General features: G+C 41.0%; 2 protein-coding genes across 2 annotated transcripts; both read left to right on the top strand.

Moving 5' to 3' along the window:
• The first annotated feature begins 1,545 nt into the window (after positions 1 to 1,545).
• Positions 1,546 to 3,822, top strand: LOC125889435 (ADP-ribosylation factor-like protein 14). The gene is made up of 2 exons (XM_049577458.1): positions 1,546 to 2,006; positions 2,793 to 3,822. Exons 1-2 carry the CDS (start codon positions 1,692 to 1,694, stop codon positions 3,096 to 3,098), a joined length of 621 nt encoding a protein of 206 aa, XP_049433415.1. The 5' UTR covers positions 1,546 to 1,691; the 3' UTR covers positions 3,099 to 3,822.
• Positions 3,823 to 6,224: 2,402 nt separating this feature from the next.
• Positions 6,225 to 21,175, top strand: kpna4 (karyopherin alpha 4 (importin alpha 3)). Its single transcript, XM_049577537.1, has 17 exons — positions 6,225 to 6,439; positions 8,280 to 8,324; positions 8,478 to 8,567; positions 11,512 to 11,541; positions 11,629 to 11,681; positions 13,308 to 13,403; positions 13,724 to 13,809; positions 14,681 to 14,767; positions 14,857 to 15,026; positions 15,546 to 15,590; positions 15,772 to 15,903; positions 16,063 to 16,191; positions 16,903 to 17,007; positions 17,100 to 17,171; positions 17,370 to 17,532; positions 17,638 to 17,732; positions 18,830 to 21,175. Exons 1-17 carry the CDS (start codon positions 6,371 to 6,373, stop codon positions 18,923 to 18,925), a joined length of 1,563 nt encoding a protein of 520 aa, XP_049433494.1. The 5' UTR covers positions 6,225 to 6,370; the 3' UTR covers positions 18,926 to 21,175.
• Positions 21,176 to 21,235: the final 60 nt, after the last annotated feature.

Genomic DNA, 21,235 nt, shown 5'->3' on the forward strand with positions numbered 1-21,235 from the left:
AGAAAACTTTGTTTTTTCTGCCTCTGCTGGACAAATCATCCAAAAATTAAAAGTAAAACTTACCTATGCTCTCTTCAAAGCCAGACTCCATTGACAAAAACAGTAATTTTACCTTGCTGGACATGGGGGATGTTGGTCTACTTCTGCCTGGATCAGATGGTTTATTTGTGTTATTGTGTGATTTTGGTGAATCTCAACTAACCATTTAAAACACTAGAGTCACACAGTAACACAAACTGACTAATTGAGGCAGCAGTAGACCAACATCCCCTGTGTTCAACAAGGTAAAACTACTGTTTTTGTCAATTGAGTCTGGCTTGAGAGAGAAATAGGTAGGTTTTACATTTAGTTCAGTTCCCCATCAGAAAAGGCTGTGTGTTCGAGACTTCTCGGCCCTGACTGGAGAAATGAGACTGATTATACAGCTGAAGATGTGGGACAAGTGTAAACAGATGTTTTGAGATATTTCTGCTGTTTTTAAACGTGGCACCCTTTTACTTTAATTCATTAAGAATTGTCTCTTTTTTTTGGATTCTTCATTCACTGTGTAGGGATGCAAGAAAAAATGTCTTCTACACAAATTCAACCTAACATGGACCAAATACTTGATACACAAATGGTTATTTGAGGGGTGAAGCATTCCTTTAATATTCCCATTAAGTATTACAAATGCTTGTTCTTTTGCCAGGTTTCTCCACAAAGTGGTCTGTCGTGGTTTATTTTTGCAGTCGAAGAGACTAAACAATGGACAGTGACCCTTCAGTTTTTGCAAAGCTTGACTTTAGTCAGCCCATGCCACCTGCTGGGTGATTAGAAGATTACAGCAGTCCACATTTATTATGATGTAAGGGCTGGGCAATACACCAAGTTTATTTTGCTACTGACGTCATTATTTTCTGATTATTCCAAGTTGGATGACATTACACTAATCAATAATTAAATTGTCTGAATCCCACATAATGAGACTGAGAACAGCTACAAAAACCAGTAACAATCCAGAAATGTAATCTATCAATCAGCCTAAAGTCACGACGCAGACTTTTACAGTAATCTTTTTATTGGAAAAATCAAAACAGAATTCAGCCAGCATAAACATTTGGATCATACTATCCATTCCTACTGTAGTACAATATTGTACAACACTTTAATCTATCATGATAATTCAAAATATGCTAGAGGTTTCCTGAAGTCACATTCAGCCTACATATTGTCAGTCTAAAGATAAAACTACATTTACCCATCTGCCCGGGGCAAGTAATCCTCCAACAAAATGATGTCACTTCTACGAGACTTCCAGACAGGAAGAAACCCAATCTTGCCATTAAACCAAACATGGACTTCCTGGTTGCTGCTGTGTATGATGATCTGTAGCAGGTGTGATATGACTCCCCTAACTGTGCTGTGGCAACCAGAGAACTGTATGCAGTTAGTTGCACTGTCACTTTGGCTATAAATAGATTTACTGAAAGCTACGCAGGGGCAAGAGCAATCCCATCACAACAGAAGGGAGGGGTCACTGCCTGTGAGTACATAAGGCATACTGATTGCGGACAGTCTCCATAAGAGACCAGACACACTAAGCCTACAGATAGTCAGTACAAAAGGAGCCACTGGGAGCAGGCAGCTAGCTGGACAGAAAGAAGAAGCCATCTTTTTTTCCCATATATAGACACGAGCTGCACTTCTAGGACATGGGCATGCATGAATCCAAGCCTCAGCAACAAGCACACGTCCTGATGCTGGGTCTGGACGGAGCAGGAAAGACCACCCTGCTGTACAAACTGAAGTACAACGAGAGCGTGGTGACCGTGCCAACTGTGGGCTTTAATGTGGAGACACTGGAGACAGACAGGAGCAGCCCAGGCCTCACAGTTTGGGATGTCGGAGGCCAGAAGAAGATGAGGCCCCACTGGAAGCATCACTATCCTGATACATCTGGACTGGTGTTTGTGGTGGACAGCTGGGATCAAAAGCGGCTGGATGAGGCCCGCAAGGAACTGCGTCGGGTAATTAAATCAGAGAATATTTGATAATTGTTAAGAGTAACCCTTAAAGTCCTGCTCCATCCAAAAATGTGTTTTCCTTATTGTAACTTTATTTGAATGTTTGAGCTTCAATGTGCAGAATGATGAATGTCCTGAGATTTAATCTTTAATTAATGGCTTATAGCACAGTTTAAGCAAATATAACATTAAATTGCTTATGTATTTGTCAACAACTGTAACTGTAACTTTTTAAGTAATTTTAATGAACACTGCACACTGTAGCTGTAATCATATTTAATGATAATGATCACAGACAGGTTTAAAACTGTATATAAATGTGATCAAAACTAAACTAAATCCTAACTGATGACTCACTTATCTAGATTTAATCAGTTTTGAGCAGGATCTCGTGGATGTCATCATCATGTTTGCTCATTTGCCAGTACAGTGAAGAAGATTTCTAGTTAACGAAATACTTACTTGATAAATAAATGAATAAATAAATACATTATAACTGTTCTACTATCAATCTCCCATTATGTGTTCATGCACCTGGCACGGATGCTCCATAAGAGGAGTTATAATTGTTCACAAACACATTAATTAATGCTAAAAATGTCCTTATCTCTGTTTACAACTATAATCCATAAATTGAGTGTTTATATTATATTGGTTAATGCTTAATAGATGGAGGTTTAACACAACATCCTCATGCAATGGAGCTATTTGTCTGAAATGTTTTACAGTGCTTTAGTGTTTCATACTGCAGCATTTAAAGTGTTTTCATCTGCTTCCCCCACTCACCAGGTCCTGAGGCACGAGTGTCTCAGAGGAGTTCCTCTCGTGATCTTTGCCAACAAACAGGACCTCCACGAAGCTATGAGCATAGAAGCGCTTTGCCTAACACTGTACTTGGAAAAACTGTGCGAGGGAAGGGCCTGGTTCGTCCAGCCCTGTTCAGCCACCACTGGCATGGGACTAGAGGAAGGTTTCAGGAGGATTGCCTATCTGATGAAGACTCCATTTAAACAGACTCAAGAGGACATTAAGGTGAAGATGAGGTCCAAGGGCTTCAGCATCACAGCTTTGAAAAAGTTCTTGCTCTGCCGCTGACGAGGGATTCAAATCTTTATTGGAGATTGATGTGTAGGATTCCTTCTCGCCCGCCTGTGTGAGCCATCAGCAAATGGCCTCTCTGTAGCGTCTATAGGAGCAAATGACAGGAGTTGATAAGAAACAGGATGAGATTAGTTCTTACACTTTTAAGGGTTAGTCTCAGTGGCAAAAAGAATTTTAACTCAATCCTGGTGAAGACAAAATGTCGTTGGACTACTGTCTTAGGCCATGAGGACGCTGTGAGTGATTACAAAGATCATGTTAGGAAAACAAGCCGCTGCGTCACAAGCTGATTTGAGCTGCTTGTTAAACACAGTGTCTGAGATGATTCGGTCTGATAGCAAACACGCTGTACGGGTAAACTGATTAAAACCTGTGGTTGTTTACTCAAGTCTGCGTGGCTCAAAGTAATGTTGTTTTCCAATTATGCCTTATGTGTTTTTTAATTGTATTTATTTATTTATTTATATTCACATCTATAAGATGTAAAGACTTCTTTTTACGTTCGTACCATTTCATACAAACTTATTTATTTATCTGGTATGACACTGCTGGTATTGTCACACAATGTGTTAAACTATATAGCCTTGACTGAAACATGCATACGTGATATTGATGTTAAATATATTGATATCGTCTACTGTTACATCAAAAAAAAAAAAAAAAAAACACATCATGAAAAAAACTGTAAAATCTGTCTTGTCATGTTTTAAACATGACATATGTTGTGCTGGCTCAGTGTGGTTTGTTTATTTGTTGCAATGAAATAAAGATATTAAAATATCTGGAATCAAATGAGCTGGTTCTGAGTTTGGGTGGTAAAATACATTCAAGAAAAAGTAGGGTACTTAGAATGCTGCAATACAAAATACAAAAACAGTATTATAAAACAAGCATTGTATGAGTGATGGTTTTATAATATGTTCAATTTCCTGCATGACCAACGCTCAGGATTCAATTTCCCACTATGTCAACCTGTAACACATGTGACTACTATGATTTTTGTTTTATTACTTTCATCATTTTATATTTATTTACTTATCATTATTAGTTATTTTTATTTTCATCCTTGTTGTTCTCTCCTGTTGTTACAGATTGTGCGGAGGAGCTATTGTGTTGAAAATGTAAAAATTAAATACAGGTAGAGGTTCAGATAGGTACAAGTCAATCTTAAAATAATACTCCCATGCCCACTATGTACACTGAAAGATGGTCATTTAATTGTTCCTCCTGCCCACAGTGACTGTAAAGAGAGCCTATTATGATTCAAATGTAGGACATGAGGGACAAAATCTACGGTGTGTGTTCTGTGCAAGAATATCAAAGTTCAGAGAAAGCTAATACGAGTTTTAGGAATCTGAGTCAGATAAACAAATTAGTATATTCCTACATTTATGTGTTTTCTCTTTGTGTTACAAGGAAACACTGTCCAGGGAAACAAAAAAGGGAGTTATGAATATTGCATAACAATGAAGGGTACCTTATCAGTCAATTTGCAGTTGATTAACTAACCAAAAATCAATTGATACTGAATTTGGGGCAACTGTCCTTTTTGCCTCATTGGTAAGCTAGCCTTGTTTGTAGTTTATCATACTGAAGGGCTGGGCCATATGAAAAAAAAAAATCAAATATCACAATATTTTTGACCACAAAACTCAATACTGATATTGCGACAATATTGCAGAGTTTACACAATGAAAGATTTTTAATAAACAGTCATCAGTAATGTGGATATGAGGACTAAGAGGGTAAAGGAAAATAACTGAACAGCAAAAACAGTCTGGTAAGTTCAGCAAATCACATCATGTTACTGTAATGCAGCCTTTAAAACTAAGAGACAACACTTACAATATTATAATATCCAAAAAGATATCTAATCTCATATCACAATATGGACATAATAGGCCCATCCAGGGGCGGATTCTCAGACAATGGGGCTCCTGGGCACAGATATGCAAAAGGCCCCCCACACCTCTCCTATTTAGAGCAAGATACACACACACTTTATAGTTGTTTAAACTCTTTTTGTGTCTCTTTAAAGTTATTTTGTGTCTCTTTGAGGCCATTTTTTGGTCATTTTGTTGGTCTCATTATGATTGTTTTGCACTTTTTTGTAATTATTTTGTCTCTCTTTGCAGTTCCTTTGCATCTCTTTGTGGTAAATTTGATTCTTTGTTAATTTGAGTGACATTTCAGCCTGTTCTCATTCCCAAGTTGCAGAATACTGTCGCTTTGTCTGTGATTTCGGCAGCATGATATGCCACCAGGTGGCGTCTGTTTGTAATGCAACTGGACGTAACCTTTTGTGGAGTTATGACACGCTGCAGCTAGCCAGATGGCACCTGTTGCAGCCGTATGAAACGTTGACGATGTCAGGTTGAAACGGTAACAACATAATATAAGGAGCTGGAAAATCCAGATAGAGTGGGAGGGAGGGGTGGTGGATGGGTCCAACAAACTCTGAACTTTCACCAGGGAGTGCATTGTTCCTCTCTAACCATGTGCTCTTGTTGATATCTTGGTGCTGGTAGCGGTGACAGCAGACGCAGGAGGATACCTGTGTATAATATGTAGATGTGAAAAGCCACTGACAAAGTGACAATATGCGACAACCTGACGATGAGATGACGGATGAGAACATGTTGGACATTTATCAGGTGAGAGTCAGGGGGGCCCCCCTTACACTTTAGGCCCCAGGGCCTGTGCCCATGGGTGTATTGATATATTGCCCAGCCCTGTATTGATAGGTTACTTTACAATAAAAAAAACTGCATAATTTTTTAAAACATATTTTATATATTAAAAAATCTTAATTCGCAAAGTACCTACAGCTGTACAATAAATACAAGTAAAACAGAGAAGTAGTGGCATAAAAATGTAAAATGTAAAATACTCAAAATTGTACCGTATTGACTGTAATTGATGTACCTATTTCTACAAGTGTATATACACGCATATAAATATATATATATACTGCATGTTAATTGTCATTGAATATAATGATAAAGCATGAGTTTGTATCTTGTTATGTGGCGCGCCCTGCAGATTGATGTTAACAGTGAAACCAATGAGAGTGGAGGGGATTTCCCCACCCTTCCTCTACGCCAGAGCGAGGCTGCCCTCCACCACCGGCAATCCCAGTATGCACCGCGGACAGAGCAGCAAAAAATAGTCCGTTAACGAAAGGCTGAGAAAAGGGAACTAGAAAAGGGTAGCTCACTAGCTAAATCCACGAGTTAACTGTATTTAACGCTACCAGAACCGCTAACATGGCTGACAACGAGAAACTGGACAACCAGCGGCTGAAGAATTTCAAGAATAAGGGCCGTGATTTGGAGGTAAAAGTTATGCAGATCGGTGTCGAGGATCTCCTCTTTTCCTCGGCGCCGCCGCCGCTCTGTTCACGGCCAGCTTCGCCTCCTGGCTTCCTTGTGACGTCGTTTCTAATTTCCAACATCGGGAACTTTTTACCCAAAGCCTCGACCAGGGCCTTCGCGGACCATTAGTTAAACACCGCTGGCCTTGGTCGGGCGATTTCCCTCTGCGTTTCACCGGTTTCGCTTTAAAACGAGACCGCGTTGGTTATAAAACATGTCAGAAAAGCTAGTCAGAGTTCATCGCCTCCGCTGGATGTGCTCTGCTAGCTTGATGCTAGCCAGGCCCACGGGGGACACGCTAGCTTAACTGAGGCATATCGTCCACCAGAGCGGTTTATGTCGATATGTTAGCCTGGGAAAACGTTTTATGATTGTCTAAAAGTACATATAGTTGACCTTGAGGTTGTCTTGAGGAAATATGTGCCTGATTGGCAAGCTAGCACAGCGGCAGATTAACGTTATTTTGATACTGCAGTTAGCTAACCTGCGTGCTAGCTCGCTTGCTAGCCACCGTGAAGCTCAGTGGTTGGGCTTGGTGGTGCTGGTGGCTGCAGTTCCACCCATCCCCCGTCTTTATCGCCAAAAACAATGGCGGAAACCAGTTAGCCTCTTAGCTGACCAGTTACCTGATTATTTTAAACCATGGCGTGATGTTAAAAATATTCCGTGGTTTACCAACGTCACACATGCTTGGCAAACAAGGTTAAAGGCGACCAGCTAGTTAACACGATCACATGACTGATAGATCAAAGCTACACGTTAGCTAACGATGGATCTATAGGTTCAGATCATTTACAGTCAGTTCAGTACCATGCTTCATTAATATTAGCAGGGAATGTTGTTGTCAGGCGGGCTCACTCCAGATGTGTATGAGAAGGATATAGTCACACATCCTGTTTGACAAGTTGTTTCTGATGCGACCTAGGCCACTAGACATGAGATGCATCGTCTGCCAACCTGTTAACTTTAGCTATCATCACCAAGGTGGATGGCTGTCAGTGGTGGACATAAGCATTACAGACAAACATCTCATCTATTCGCTCATAGTAACGTGAGCTTTAACGTGTACCTTATGCTCAGCTGCCAGTTTATTAGGTACAGAGCAAAAACTAGTGTGATCTAATACAGCATTCCTGCAGTAAATCCTGTCTGCACTAAGGATATAATGTCACACTCATTGTTAAAACTGTTTTGGAGAGGTGCTATTCAACTTCATGGTCATTTCAGAGGCTGTAGTTGTGATGCTGTTAAATTGTATTACAATCTAAAAAGAATCTGTATAAACTCCTGTCAAATAAAGGCCACAAATCAGAGCCAGCACCTCTCTAAAACAGTTTCCTCAATCAAAAAACAAACATTATAACCTTCATGAAGGTCTTACAGCAGGACTGCAGTAGTTTTTGCTGGATGTGCCTAATAAATTGGCAGCAGAGTGCATCTCATCATTGTAACAATTGTTTTTTTTAATAGAAAAAAGCATGAATAAAAATGGTATATATCAAAGAATACAGGGATTATCTGTCTTGTTAAGGCACATAAAATGGCCTAGCTGTAACTTAAGCTGAGTCATATTCGGTCATCATGCTCATGTTAAATGTGTTTGGGTGCTGTCATACGCAGAGTGTGGGCTGTTGACTTAATGCTCCAGGTATGACTGATACTGCAGATCAGCTCTGGTCGCATAAACGAGATCCTGATCTGAGACTCTGCCCAAATTTAATTTTGTAGCTTGTGTCACCCTCTTGGGCTAATATGTTAATGTTCCTAGTTGTGTAATGTTAATGTGCTGTCTCGCCAACAGACTATGAGAAGACAGAGGACTGAGGTAGTGGTGGAACTCAGAAAGGTAAGTACATTTGTATTATATTGTGCCACCTACTACAACTAAGACTCAAGACTTTATATCTGCAGTACTAAAAGATACAGTGTTTTCCTTGTTGTCATCGTGCGTTTCTGCTGGAGTGTGCATGAAGTGGTATTTCTGTTCCCTCCACCACAGAACAAAAGAGATGAGCACCTTCTGAAGAGGAGAAATGTGCCCCATGAAGACATCTGCGAGGACTCTGATGTCGACGGAGACTTCAGATCGGTATGGTTGTGCACCCTGTGCTCAAACTGTGTCTGCTGCCACCAGAAAATCAAATACACATATTTTTAGCTTTTGTGATGCAAGGGCAGAGAATTGTATAGCTGCTGTGAGGTACTGCTGAGTACTGGGAATGACAGCTTGGCATAATGTTAGTCTAAAGGGTATTTGTTTTGGGTTCATCTCACTGGTCAAACACTCCAGAGGTTTCGGACATGCTGACATTTTGTCTCTGTGATGCTGCCTCCTTGGCTCCTCTTGCTCAATGTCAGTCGGGTGGGGCAGGAGTGTAGGCAAACGTGCAGTCTGTCTTTCTCTGTGCTGCTTGGTGTCTCATGGGATATTTTTTTTCCGTATATCTACTGTACACTACTCCTTGGTAGAATAGATACAATGGTGCTTTATGGGGCCCCTCTAGCATTAATGTTTGAGATTCCTGTCATGCAGTGTTTTTGTGTGACATGGTGACATGCCTGCTTATGTAATCTCTGCCATGAACACCTATGTGGGTTTTAGTTTTTCCACTTTCAGATGAAAGAAGGCAGGTATAGAGTGGGTACCTGAGAAGAAAATAACTAATTTTATAAGCACTACTGGTAGTAATAGTTGTGGCAATAATTACAATACCTACAGAAAATTATTTGCAATGCAAGGATTAGTCTGAAAATTATGCATCAAATTGGGGCCAAATCTGAGGCACTTGTTATATATAATACGCTAACAATGTCACAAAAAATAGACCAAGAACCCCACCATCACTGAGGGGCTCCACGTTTGATTACTGGATAAAAAAAGGCCACTCAGCAGTTCAGAAATTCAATCACAGTAACTGCCTAGTGGTATTGAGAGGGTTGACTCCAAACGGGCTGCTTAGCAATATATCAATGACATGCTGCTCTGACTCACTGCAAGACATTAGAAAGGCTTCTGTGGAAAAGTGTGCTGGCCAACCTAGTTTAAATACTTAACAACCAGTGACCGCTGTGTGAATGTTTTCAGTCGGTCTAAAATAACACACTGATTGTGCCTTTAGGACATTTGCTTTTTTGTTTTGTTTTGTATTTGTTAGTTTCCTATTTGTGCTTAGCTCTTTCGCAATGAAAAGTGTGGGCATACTTAGCTTGTTAGATTCACCAAAATCCTCACTTTCCCTCAGCTTTTTTATTTTTTATTTTTCTGCTATTGTCAGCGTCGCTGTCACCACTATTTTAGTATCCCTAGGTTACACTTGTCTCATGCATATTTTGTATGAAGGGCTGTGTTAGAATGACATGTTTTGTATTTGAGGGTGCACAGGCGATCAGCTGCAACTGCTAGCTCTCAGAGGCATCTGCCAACTTTATTTAAAGCTGTAGTTGGTAACTTTTTATATAAAAAAAAAACTTTTCTCATATTTGCTGAAACTATTTATGCATTCATACAGCACTTAACAAGACAGACAATATGTGAGAAAGAAAAATCATATTCCCCTGCCTTCTCTGTTGCCTTGTAGCGCTTTTAATGGCCTTACCACACATGAACAAACCAACAAACTAGAGCCGAGGAGTTCCTAATACAGCTGTCAATCACTGCTTGTGAACTGCTGTCAAATTGTCAGCTGGCAGTGCTCATCAAAAATGAATCCAGATTATGTTACTACATTGCCCATTTCTCACCTCCAGATGTTTTCAGATACATATTTCAGTGTACAGTTTGGCTGTAAAGTGAGAACGTTGGTTAGGACTCTTGGGGGTTGCTTTCAACATGGTGGCTGGGTCACAACCTGATTTTACAGCTAAACAGTACACTAAAATATGTTTCTGAGAACATTTGATGTGAGAAATAGGTAATGCAGTAACGGAGACTGTGAACTGTTGTCAAACCAGGCAGTGCTGATCAAATATGAATAAACATTCCGTTACTGCATTGCCTATTTCTCACCTCAGATGTTTTCTGAAATATATTTCAGTGTACAGTTTGGCTGTATAATAAGAATGTTGGTCCAGTTGGTGGGTGGTGCTTGGTACTTAGGCTGATTATTTTAACCATGGCAACTGGATCACAAACTTTCATTTTACAGCTAAACAGTACACTAAAATATGTTTCTGAAAACACTCGATGCGAGAAAAAGGCAACGCATTACCAGAGTCTTGATTCATATTTGATCGGAGCTGCATAGTTTGACAGTTTGTCTGTAGTTTGTGAGCGGTGTACATGATTGACAGCTGCATTAGCATCTTCTCGGCTCTAATTGGTAGTTTTTGGTGAGCTGAGTGGATTCTACCAAATCCCATATGAAGCAGTAAGAAGGGGAGGAAGGACATGTTTCTTTTCAGACTATCTGTCACATTTCAGAATAAAGTGACACTTTCAGCAAATATGTCACAAAGTTGGTTTTATGAAATGTTACCAACTGTAGCTGTAATAAAACACCAGTCATGGTCAGAGCTTGATTAAGACAGTAAGACAGACTCTAAACCACAGCCCACACTGGGCCCTGAACTCCCTGCAGAGGGCATCAGGTGAGCTTGCCAGTTGGCAACTTACCGTGTTGAATGCTGGCCCGCACGTCCAGCCTGCTGACTGTTGCACCACAGCACTACATTGGTGCAAGTGAGAATGTAAGTCTCTGCATTGTCCTGGTGGCATTTCCCAGTCATGAGCCTCCCCTCACTGTTCTTGGCGGTGCTTTCGTTGCTTTCCTTCCTGCATGTCAACTTCACATACAAAAGCAATTTTGGGGAAGGCTCTGCCAGGATATGCACTCTTCAGGGTATTCAGATGGCTTTTGTCTGGTGGACGCTGCTGTGTGCAACAGTATTGACTATTTCTAGCCTAACCAGTGATTTTAAAATGTACCTGTTACTGATCATAGTGTAACTCCTGATATCACAAACTGTACTCGTTACAAGTGTGTGTCAAAGCACAATTCCTGACTCATGACTCTCCATAATGTTTCATTTTTTAGCAAAACACCTCTCTTGAAGCAATAGTACAAGTAAGTGGGATGTTTTTTTTTCATCTCTGTCATTTATCTCAAGTGTATATTATGCATCAGATTTTTAACTTTAACTTTGCATTGTAGAATGCCACCAGTGATAATCAGGGCGTTCAGCTGACTGCTGTTCAGGCTGCCAGGTAGGAAAACACATCCTCACACTCTTGGACTCTACCCATTATCCCTTCAATAAACACCACATCATTGAGTATTTATTTAGTATTAATTAGTATTTATTTATTTTAGTAGTTTATTGCCTCTGTATTAATAACAGTGTCACATTTTTCATGTTGTTATATTGATTTTCACAGTTAAAGCAAAGTGGATCGACTACAGGATTTTAGTGAATACAAAAGAAGTGCTTCTACTGAGTCTGTTCGCTGAGTGCGATCTTACAAGCAGTCTGTATAATCCAAAATAAACTGAACTACAAATGTGACAGTGACCTAAATGAATTAGTGAAATCGGACATGTCTTAAAGTTAAAACCCCAGATGGAAGTTAACATCACCATGGTTCCCTCGCCAAAATCCAATGGGAATTTTCCATTGGATTATGGCAACAATTAAGCTCTGTGGCAAACAAAAGCTAATGATGTTACATGTTTTGTTTAGCACTATAATTCACTTTTATGATTTTTGAAGCATAAATGCAAGCGCCAAAAGTAAAAAGCTAACATTAGGCTATAAATGAACTTCACCATAATCGCATGACGCAAACATCTCCACCACAACAAGGCTCCAAAGCCGTGTCAGTGTGATGGAACTCTGTAGTGTCATTCAGCGGCTTGTTAGCAACTGTCTTGTTTTTTTAAGACGCGTACAAGCTTCAAAATTCTCAAGGGGAGTATTTACGGATGCAATTTATGCTACAGAACAAAAGGTGAAAGTCTCATGATCTTGTGCTAACCCACAGACCTTATTTCAGGCATCTAACTAAAAATGATGTTGAGACGAGGGACCCGAAAGTGCTGAAATGCAAACTCATTTCTGGGTTTTAGGACTCATTCCTGCACTGCCCTAGTAATTCATTGATATGTGAATATAGGTAATATTGCGGTGCATCAATATCAACTCAAGGCTGTCATGATTATCCTGTTACCACTCAAACCTATTTTTCACTACGAATAAACTATATGGATGCTGTATAATGTTAAAGTAGTAGTTTGAGTGTAGCACAGATTCACATCTGGTTCATCTGGTATTCGTGAGCCTGAGATTCTGCACCAGCACAATAATACTTTGTCTTAAGAGGTTCTCTGACTAAAATTGATAGCCTCTTGCAAAATACGTCTCCAGTGTTGAAATTTCAGGGGCTGAATGTTTTTCCAGCTCGGTTAGACAGCGGTGATTTACAGTAAGTCAGCCCCGTCTGATTAATGGACATAGTAAATGGCACTGCAGCTCGGTAGTGCAGCCCTCCTCAAGTCCAGTCAAGTGCAGCACGAGGTGGCTGAATTCATGAAACATGTTTCTGGATTAATTTTGTTTGTTTGTCTTTAGTTCTTAATGCCATTGAAGTCTACCCTGCAGCTTTATCTTGACTCTGAAGATGTCTTCACATGTTACCTGATGTTGATGTTAGGTCATGTTCAGGGTGAAGTCTAGTGTCATAACACTAACGAGGATTGTGTCTGACTTACATTGTGTAGACACATTCTTTAGCTGTTTGTCTGTGTGTGTCATTGGTTCGTCTTCTTGGTATGTGTCAGCAAAGCTATGTGAGCCGAGTGAATGAGTAATGGTCTTTGTCCCTTTGTTTTTGTAGGAAGTTGTTGTCCAGTGACCGTAACCCTCCCATAGATGACTTGATTAAGTCTGGGATCCTTCCTATACTGGTTCACTGCCTGGACAGAGATGACAAGTAAGCAGGCTGTAATTCTGTTTGTCTGCATGTAGCAGTGCATCACTCTTTTTTTCCCATGTGTGATAATTATAGTACGAGCTAGCCCTTTTTCCCCAATCATGTTGAGTTTATGTACACTTCAAAGTTATGCTAATGAGCAAACCAGGTTTAGCCCAGCCTACATCTGTAGCGGTTATGTAAATGTGTTCTAGTTTTCACCTTCCAGGAATGGCAGAAATATAAATGACTCATGATTAGCATGCTCTCACTGTTTGACACCGCTGCCCAGTCACACTCACTTTAACCGTGGCCCTCATCCATCTCTCACCTCCTGACAGCCCATCTCTCCAGTTTGAGGCAGCCTGGGCTCTAACCAACATAGCGTCTGGTACCTCAGAGCAGACCCAAGCCGTGGTCCAGTCCAGTAAGTTCCACACACACACCGCTATTTCCTCTTTGTCTTGATTATAGCTTAATCTCTTTTCTTTTTGATGCATCTTTGTGATCATCAGCTTGTTTTATGACAGATTTTGAACGCTCCACTAACTGTTGATAAACCTGTAGTATTATTTCATCACTTGGAAACCACAGTTCACATTTACATCACCTTGCCAGCTGATGCAGTTTGCAACAAGGTGAAAGAACCCCAGAAATGCACAACTGCGCACAAGAAATGTGTCTGTAGCACATACATCAATATTTACCTGCATTATTTGTCACTAGTACTTTTTGTCAATTTTGCTCAGCAACTAAAATATGAAATTAAGTCTTATTGTGGATGTAAAGTCCAAAAATTACTATAAAGAATTGCACTGTGTGGCCATCTTGAAATTTGTTTGCCGCATGAATGTACTGTGCTCATTCAGAGGTGGTGATTGGTCCCTTTTAATGGCAGTACTTTAAGCAAGCTCTACCATAAGGGAGCTGAAACTGAAACACTTAAATCAGCAAACTTCAGGATTATTTATCTTGACAACACATAACATCGCATTCTATGTTTACTTAGGCAGGCTTACACGAGGACATGCTTTGAAACTTTGCTTTTCAGTCGATGCACCAAAAATAATGTGACAATTAGCCACTTTGTTAGCATGCAGGTCGCAATAACGTTAGGTATAATCGCTAGGAAAAAAAAGAATACTTTGTAAGGCCGCTAAGCTGTTGCTTACAGTTTTCCATGATTTGCCTATCTCTTACTAGAGCTGTGAGGATCATGTTGTACCTGAATTGAAGCAACACATCTGATTGTGAAATGCCCTTTATGTGATTGACACCTGTCTGTGTCCTTTGTGCAGATGCTGTGCCGCTGTTCCTGAGGCTCCTTCACTCTCCTCACCAGAATGTGTGCGAACAGGCGGTCTGGGCCCTGGGCAACATCATAGGTGAGTCGCTGTTGGTGTGTTAGAAACAAAAACAGTCAGTCCCGAGATGACATGCGCTCTAACTGGGTGTACATGTGTGTTCTACCCAGGTGATGGCCCTCAGTGCAGAGACTATGTGATCGGCCTGGGTGTGGTGAAGCCCCTGCTCTCTTTCATCAGTCCCTCCATCCCTATCACCTTCCTCCGCAACGTCACCTGGGTCATGGTCAATCTGTGCCGCCACAAGGACCCTCCACCACCCATGGAGACGATCCAGGAGGTGAGTACTTGTGTGATTGTGTAGATTTTTGAGTAACATGGGGGTCAAGGAAAGGCAGTATTTCAGTGTTTAATCAGTCATGCAGTCTTCTTTAGTTTATACATATTAGGAAGCAAGATGTCTATAATCATAAATGCCAATATTTCTCAAGATCACGCATCCTTTTTATTTCAAAGCCACGATCAGAAGAGGGGATGCTACATACGGTCTAAAGCTTACAGCTGGAATATTTTATGAAAATAGGGAGAACAGCTCCATATCATTGAGGTCAGGTCAGAAGAGGCTCCTTTACTGTTCTACCAAAACTGGATAAATGAGGTCAAATTTACTTTGTTGTTTATGTTCTGAAGTGAATTATGGTGTAGCAGATATTGCAGAGTACAGGATCATGCTGCCATGTCAACTATTAGCCTTTTACGGCCTGTACAGATCACGTGGTAAACCTGTTGATGTTTTTGTTTTAATGTTTTCCACCTAATGATCCCTCCTGTCTTTTCCTCTATTCGAATTTTTCCTCAGATCCTGCCAGCTCTCTGCGTGCTGATCCACCACACTGATGTCAGTGTAAGTAGAGTAGATGTTTTTCCCAGAGTTTTTAAGCAGGCTGGTGTGACTTGGCTTCACACTCTCAACTATTAGCAGAGCTCTGTCCCCACAAAATGAGTCCCTGTTATATTAAAACTGTTCTAAAAAAAAGGGTGGAGAATGAAATTCATTGGTTTGTTTTGCTCTTTGCTTCCTCCAGATCTTGGTAGACACAGTGTGGGCTCTGTCTTATCTGACAGATGCTGGAAACGAGCAGATCCAAATGGTCATCGACTCTGGCATCGTCCCACATCTGGTACCTCTGCTCAGTCACCAGGAGGTCAAAGTTCAGGTATGAAGAGACACCAGCCATGGCACTGATTATGCTCAGGATTAGATTAATTAAACTTCAGGCGTGGACATTAGAGATGAGATTGATTATACGTGGGATCAAATTAATAAATTGTATCATCATTATTGTTGCAATGTTGCACTTCCTCTCCACATCCAGACTGCTGCCCTGAGAGCTGTTGGGAACATAGTGACTGGCACAGATGAACAGACCCAGGTGGTGCTCAACTGTGATGCTCTCAGCCACTTCCCTGCACTCCTCACACACCCGAAGGAGAAAATCAATAAGGTAATGCATCCTCCATCTTCCTCCTCACCCTACACACGTACACGCCCTCTGTTTGCTGCAACACGTGTCGCCTGGAAGTGATGAAATCTGAGACTTGGTGCTCGTATGAGTGCTGTGTGAAAGGTATAGATGGGACAGATAGCTGTAGGGATTCGCAACGTGGAGGATCGCGAGGAGCAAGAAGACGAAGAGGATCTCAGTGGGGAGCTGGTTGTAGTTAGTTGGACAGATTTGGGGGTTGGGGGAGGAGGGTTGTCTGTGTGCATGTGATTGAATGTGTGATACCGTGGGTTGGTGGCCAGAGGGTGCTGAAGACCACGTGTCTCTGCTGATATCGGAGTGCATCTGAGACCAGTCACTTAAAAATGAGGCCCACTTTGTGACTTGGACGATGATTAGAGCCTCAAAAATCGCCCTTGCCCCACCCACAGCACTCTGTCTCAACCAGAGGTCAAACACTCAGTGTGGACATCTGGATTCTGATCCAGTTAAGATACAAAAACTCATACTTACAAGTGTTTTAGCCCTTGGGAAGAGGGATGGATGGTCTGTCATGTTTCATTAATAATCAGAGTTCTCTCTAGTTTAAAATGTGACTCAGTGAAATCACTGAGCTGCTTTGTTTAGGATAAAACCTGTGTACACTTTCATCTCCATGTCTCGCCTTCCCACAGTAGAAAACTGACTGTATATGTGCTTCTTGTCCTGTAGGAGGCAGTGTGGTTCCTGTCCAACATCACAGCAGGCAACCAGCAGCAGGTGCAGGCTGTCATTGACGCCAAGCTAGTTCCCATGATCATTCACCTGCTCGACAAGGTGTGTATCCGTCTGTCTGAATAAGCTGTGACATACAAGTGGATCATGTATGGATAAAATATGTGTCGCTCACTTTGGATGCATTTTTTTAGGGTGACTTTGGCACTCAGAAGGAAGCAGCCTGGGCCATCAGCAACCTGACAATAAGTGGGAGAAAAGATCAGGTAAGAATCATGTATTCCCCAAAATAATTTGCCAGTTGTGGGCTTAAACTCACCTGCCCATCACTCACCAAGCAACTGTTGCAGTTTGATTTTATGTACAAAATCAAATGTATCTTACAAATTAAATTAAGTCATAAAAGCAAAACTGAATGATGATAAACAGATGTTTTTTTCCCTCGTTGTCTCTGCTGCCTACAGGTGGCACACCTGATCGAGAAGCAGGTGATCCCTCCATTTTGCAACCTGCTAACAGTGAAGGATGCCCAGGTCGTGCAGGTTGTTCTCGATGGCCTCAGCAATATCCTCAAGATGGCTGATGATGAGGCTGAAACAATTGCTAACCTTATTGAGGAATGTGGTGGTAAGTTCCTCTCGTACCTTCAAGGTTTTATGTTTATGTTCATTAATATTAGGTATTCATGTGTGATTTGAATGGTGTTAAATTAGATATTTTTTTATTCCTCAGGTTTGGAAAAAGTGGAGCAACTGCAGAATCACGAAAATGAAGATATCTACAAATTGGCATATGAAATTATTGATCAGTTCTTCTCATCTGATGATGTAAGTTACAAGAAAATGCAATTTTTTCCCCCCCTTTCAAAGTTGATTTTATCACTACAGTTTGAAGTACGTGTCAAGCAGAGTCCTGCACTGGTCTGATTATCAAGACTGAACCAGAAATACTGCATCTGCCCGCCACTCGCACACATGACAAGTTAGTTCCCCATCCGACCAGACCCACCAATACAAGATCCACAAATCCTAAAACCATGCACTGTTCGAATAATTATGTTAGGCAGCATGTTGTTAGTGATGTAAAATTTAGAAAATACAATTTAAATAAATTGTATTAAATGTGTTTTTTGCTTATTCCGGTCTCATCCTCTGTTTGGAGGTTAAGGAGCTCCAGGACCACATTGTTTTCCCAATTTGCGTTTTTTGTCTGCTGGTCTTCTTCTTTGAGTTAGCTGCTAACGTGTTCTAGCTACTTTTTAATCTCCCGCAGTGGGTTGCACGCATAACACATCGACAAAATGTCACAGCCGTCCTGTCTTTAGTCCCATCCTACTGGTTTTTCGTTTTACACAGATTACACAGGTTACTACCTGCACTGCTGGTTTAAAGGCAGGACAACACTGTCATATTTTATAAAGATCAGTGAAACAGAATAACTGCATGAAATTCTTGCCTTGAGCAAGCAGTGTAAAAGGGGTGCAAGTCGCTAAATTAAATCCTTATTATTCTAATTTTAACCCATATGTGTTTTTGTTTTTGTTTTTTTTCACGCAGAAACAAACCCGAAAATAATATTAAGACCAAATACCACCCACAAATCACCTTTTTGGTGGGTTAGCTGCAGGGACCTGTCCTGATGGAGGACTCTGGTGGAGTCCAGTGGTGCTTTTCAGTAGTGTTGCTGTGTTGTTAAGTTGAAGGCTCAGGTTGATATCACACTTGAGCATTTCAGTGCCATCGCATTGAAGTTATGGACGAAACATGTTGAGGATAACTCAGAAGTTAAAGGTGGCATTTGGTATTTGACTTCTGTAATGCAGAAAGTTGCCTCATAATGCAGTGAACACCTCTGGTGATTGATCTACTGTCATGTCTGCTGTACATTGTTTTAACACCGTTTGTCTTGTCGTCTTTTCATTCAGATTGATGAAGACACCAGCCTGATCCCAGAGGCCATCCAAGGTGGAACTTATGGCTTTAACTCAGCCAACGTGCCAGCCGAGGGATTCCAGTTCTAGACGGCATCTGGGGTATTCTGGAGTTTTGTTCACGATGCAGCACTCTGTTCAACATAAAAAAATTAGGAGAGAAAGAGCGAGAGAGAGCGAGAGTGTGAGAAATTTGATCCATTGTGCTTGGCTCGTGGGATCCATGGCTGCATCTTATCTGAGAGAAAAATGTGTGGATTTCATTTGGCATTCCAGGGGAACCAGCCCAAATGAAGTTTGAGATGGCGAGTGGGTGCGAGTGAGAATGAGTGGCTACATGTTGCAAAAAAAGCAAAACATCTACATCGAATGCGTTGAGAGACATGCCGACATAACTTCTGTGTTATTGGAGCTGTCGCCTTCGGAAAACTACTTCAAACGACAACAAAAAAACTCGATGTCTGCCCGGGGAGAACCAAGGACATCCAAAAAATATGAAATCAAGAGATCTTGAAATATTACAATACAACAAAATGCAGAGATGAATATAACTTTAATTATGAACTGAGATGAACCACGAACCATCACAATTCTGCGGTCCTCCGACTCGAGAGGGCGCCACCCTCAATGTGCCCCTCCCCCAATCGGCCACGCTATCAGACATGTGTGTGAATGGACCCATTGTGTATGAATGGCTGGACTCAGTGCTGAGGAGCCAGGTTCATCTCCTCCAACGAGACGCCCCGATAGGGCACCATCCTCTCCCCCTGGTGGGCGGGGCCAGGAGTCCGGCGTGTCGCATGTGCGAGAGAATGGACGGATGAGTTGTTGTGTGATTGGCTGCGTGCGTGACTGGGAGTATGCAAGTCTGGGTGAGAACGCATGCAGAGACGGGAAAAAAAAATACAAATACAACATCTGAAGAGAAACAAAATTGCAACAAAGAGGTCAGCAAAGGTTTCAGGAAAAGAAATTCTGCCTTTGAAAGAGAGGCTGATCTGCAAATCCCTGAAAGGAAGAACTTTGGATATGAAAAAAAAGGTCATCGTCATCACAAGGATTATTTTTTTTGTTTTGTTTTGAATTATTGTTAAGTTAGTATTAATTGACACTGGACAATGCTATTGGCAGGTGTGGAGCAAAAGTGCATTGTATTAAGATGCATTTGGTGGCTTTTGGGCTTTTCTTTTCGCCTCCAGTGTGTTCCTTTTTATGATATTTTTTATTTTCAGCTTTTAGTTTCATTGCTTCTGTAAAGGTGATTGACGACGATCGTATTCCACCCTCACACCAGAACCCTAACCTACGCACCAGACATGGGCTTGATGCTGTGAAATTCTGACACCATCACTATAGTCAACCAAATGACCTGTTCCCCTTGTGACACTTAATTCTTTTTTCCTTCAATTTACAGCAAAATCACTGCTTTGCAGTATTGTTGCCATATAGCTTTGACTTATCACCAAGGGAGAAGAGAACAACGGCCATTTCACGTAGGATTGTGAATCATAACCTTTGCATGTACTAAACTATAGCACAGTTATTTTTTAGGATATTTTAGTTTCCTTAGGCTGTGGATACAGTGTAATTTTCATTTTAAGTAAAACTGTGCTTAAATGTTACATGTTTCCCCTTCCCTAACCCCTCACTAGTGTCCGATTTGCTAAATAATCTATGGTTTTGCACATGTACTGCAAAGTGAGGCCTGAAGTCTTTCGGAAGGTGTGTTGGGCGGTTTCATAGGTTTTGACCTGCCAACAACCTCTACAATATGCATCACTGAACCACAATCTTTGTTGTCTTTCTAGAGTAATCCAATGATGCTTTTTAGTGATACTTGAGAAAATAATGACTTTATTTCAGGAGCAGCAGTAATAAAATCTGCTAATGTATCTCAGCTAGACTAAGATGGGATTTAGCCTCGCTTTTCTCAAGGTTAAAGGGTGTCCCACATGTCAGACTGGAGTTGTCCTAAGTGGGTTCTCCTGAATAACAAATAAACCCATGAACAAGTTTGCTGTACATTTAGTACCTTGCAGAGTCCTTAGCCCCATACTCCTCTTTCCTCTTATACCAGCTAGGTGTACAAGCTTACCCTTTTCCATTTTTTTGTGTTAACTTCAAACACTGTAGTAAATGATTACACATTGTGCTCATAAACCTTTTGTTGAACATAGGGGTATTTTTTTGCAGCATTCCTTGTTAGCAAACATGTGGTTTCAAATCTAAAATTATGACATGGAAGGTTAAAAAAGGTGGTTTGCCCAAAAACCTTTTTTGGGGGAGATAGGCTACAATATAGGTTGTCTTCGAGAAAATAAATAGTGAAACCCAAATCGAGAGATTGTGTGTGTGTGTGGTCTGTCGTGAAGAAGTGGTGTGATTAATCCCTCTGCATTT

Source organism: Epinephelus fuscoguttatus, linkage group LG5, assembly GCF_011397635.1.
Source record: "Epinephelus fuscoguttatus linkage group LG5, E.fuscoguttatus.final_Chr_v1".
Taxonomy (NCBI): domain Eukaryota; kingdom Metazoa; phylum Chordata; class Actinopteri; order Perciformes; family Serranidae; genus Epinephelus; species Epinephelus fuscoguttatus.

What these genes read in the sequence shown, in the direction of transcription:
- LOC125889435 (XM_049577458.1), top strand. Translation starts at nt 1,692, where the DNA reads ATGGGCATGCATGAATCCAAGCCTCAGCAACAAGCACACGTCCTGATG. An exon ending in CCCGCAAGGAACTGCGTCGG is followed by an intron (nt 2,007 to 2,792) that starts GTAATTAAATCA and finishes CCCACTCACCAG; the next exon opens with GTCCTGAGGCACGAGTGTCT.
- kpna4 (XM_049577537.1), top strand. Translation starts at nt 6,371, where the DNA reads ATGGCTGACAACGAGAAACTGGACAACCAGCGGCTGAAGAATTTCAAG. An exon ending in CCATGGAGACGATCCAGGAG is followed by an intron (nt 15,027 to 15,545) that starts GTGAGTACTTGT and finishes ATTTTTCCTCAG; the next exon opens with ATCCTGCCAGCTCTCTGCGT. An exon ending in ACCAGGAGGTCAAAGTTCAG is followed by an intron (nt 15,904 to 16,062) that starts GTATGAAGAGAC and finishes CTCCACATCCAG; the next exon opens with ACTGCTGCCCTGAGAGCTGT.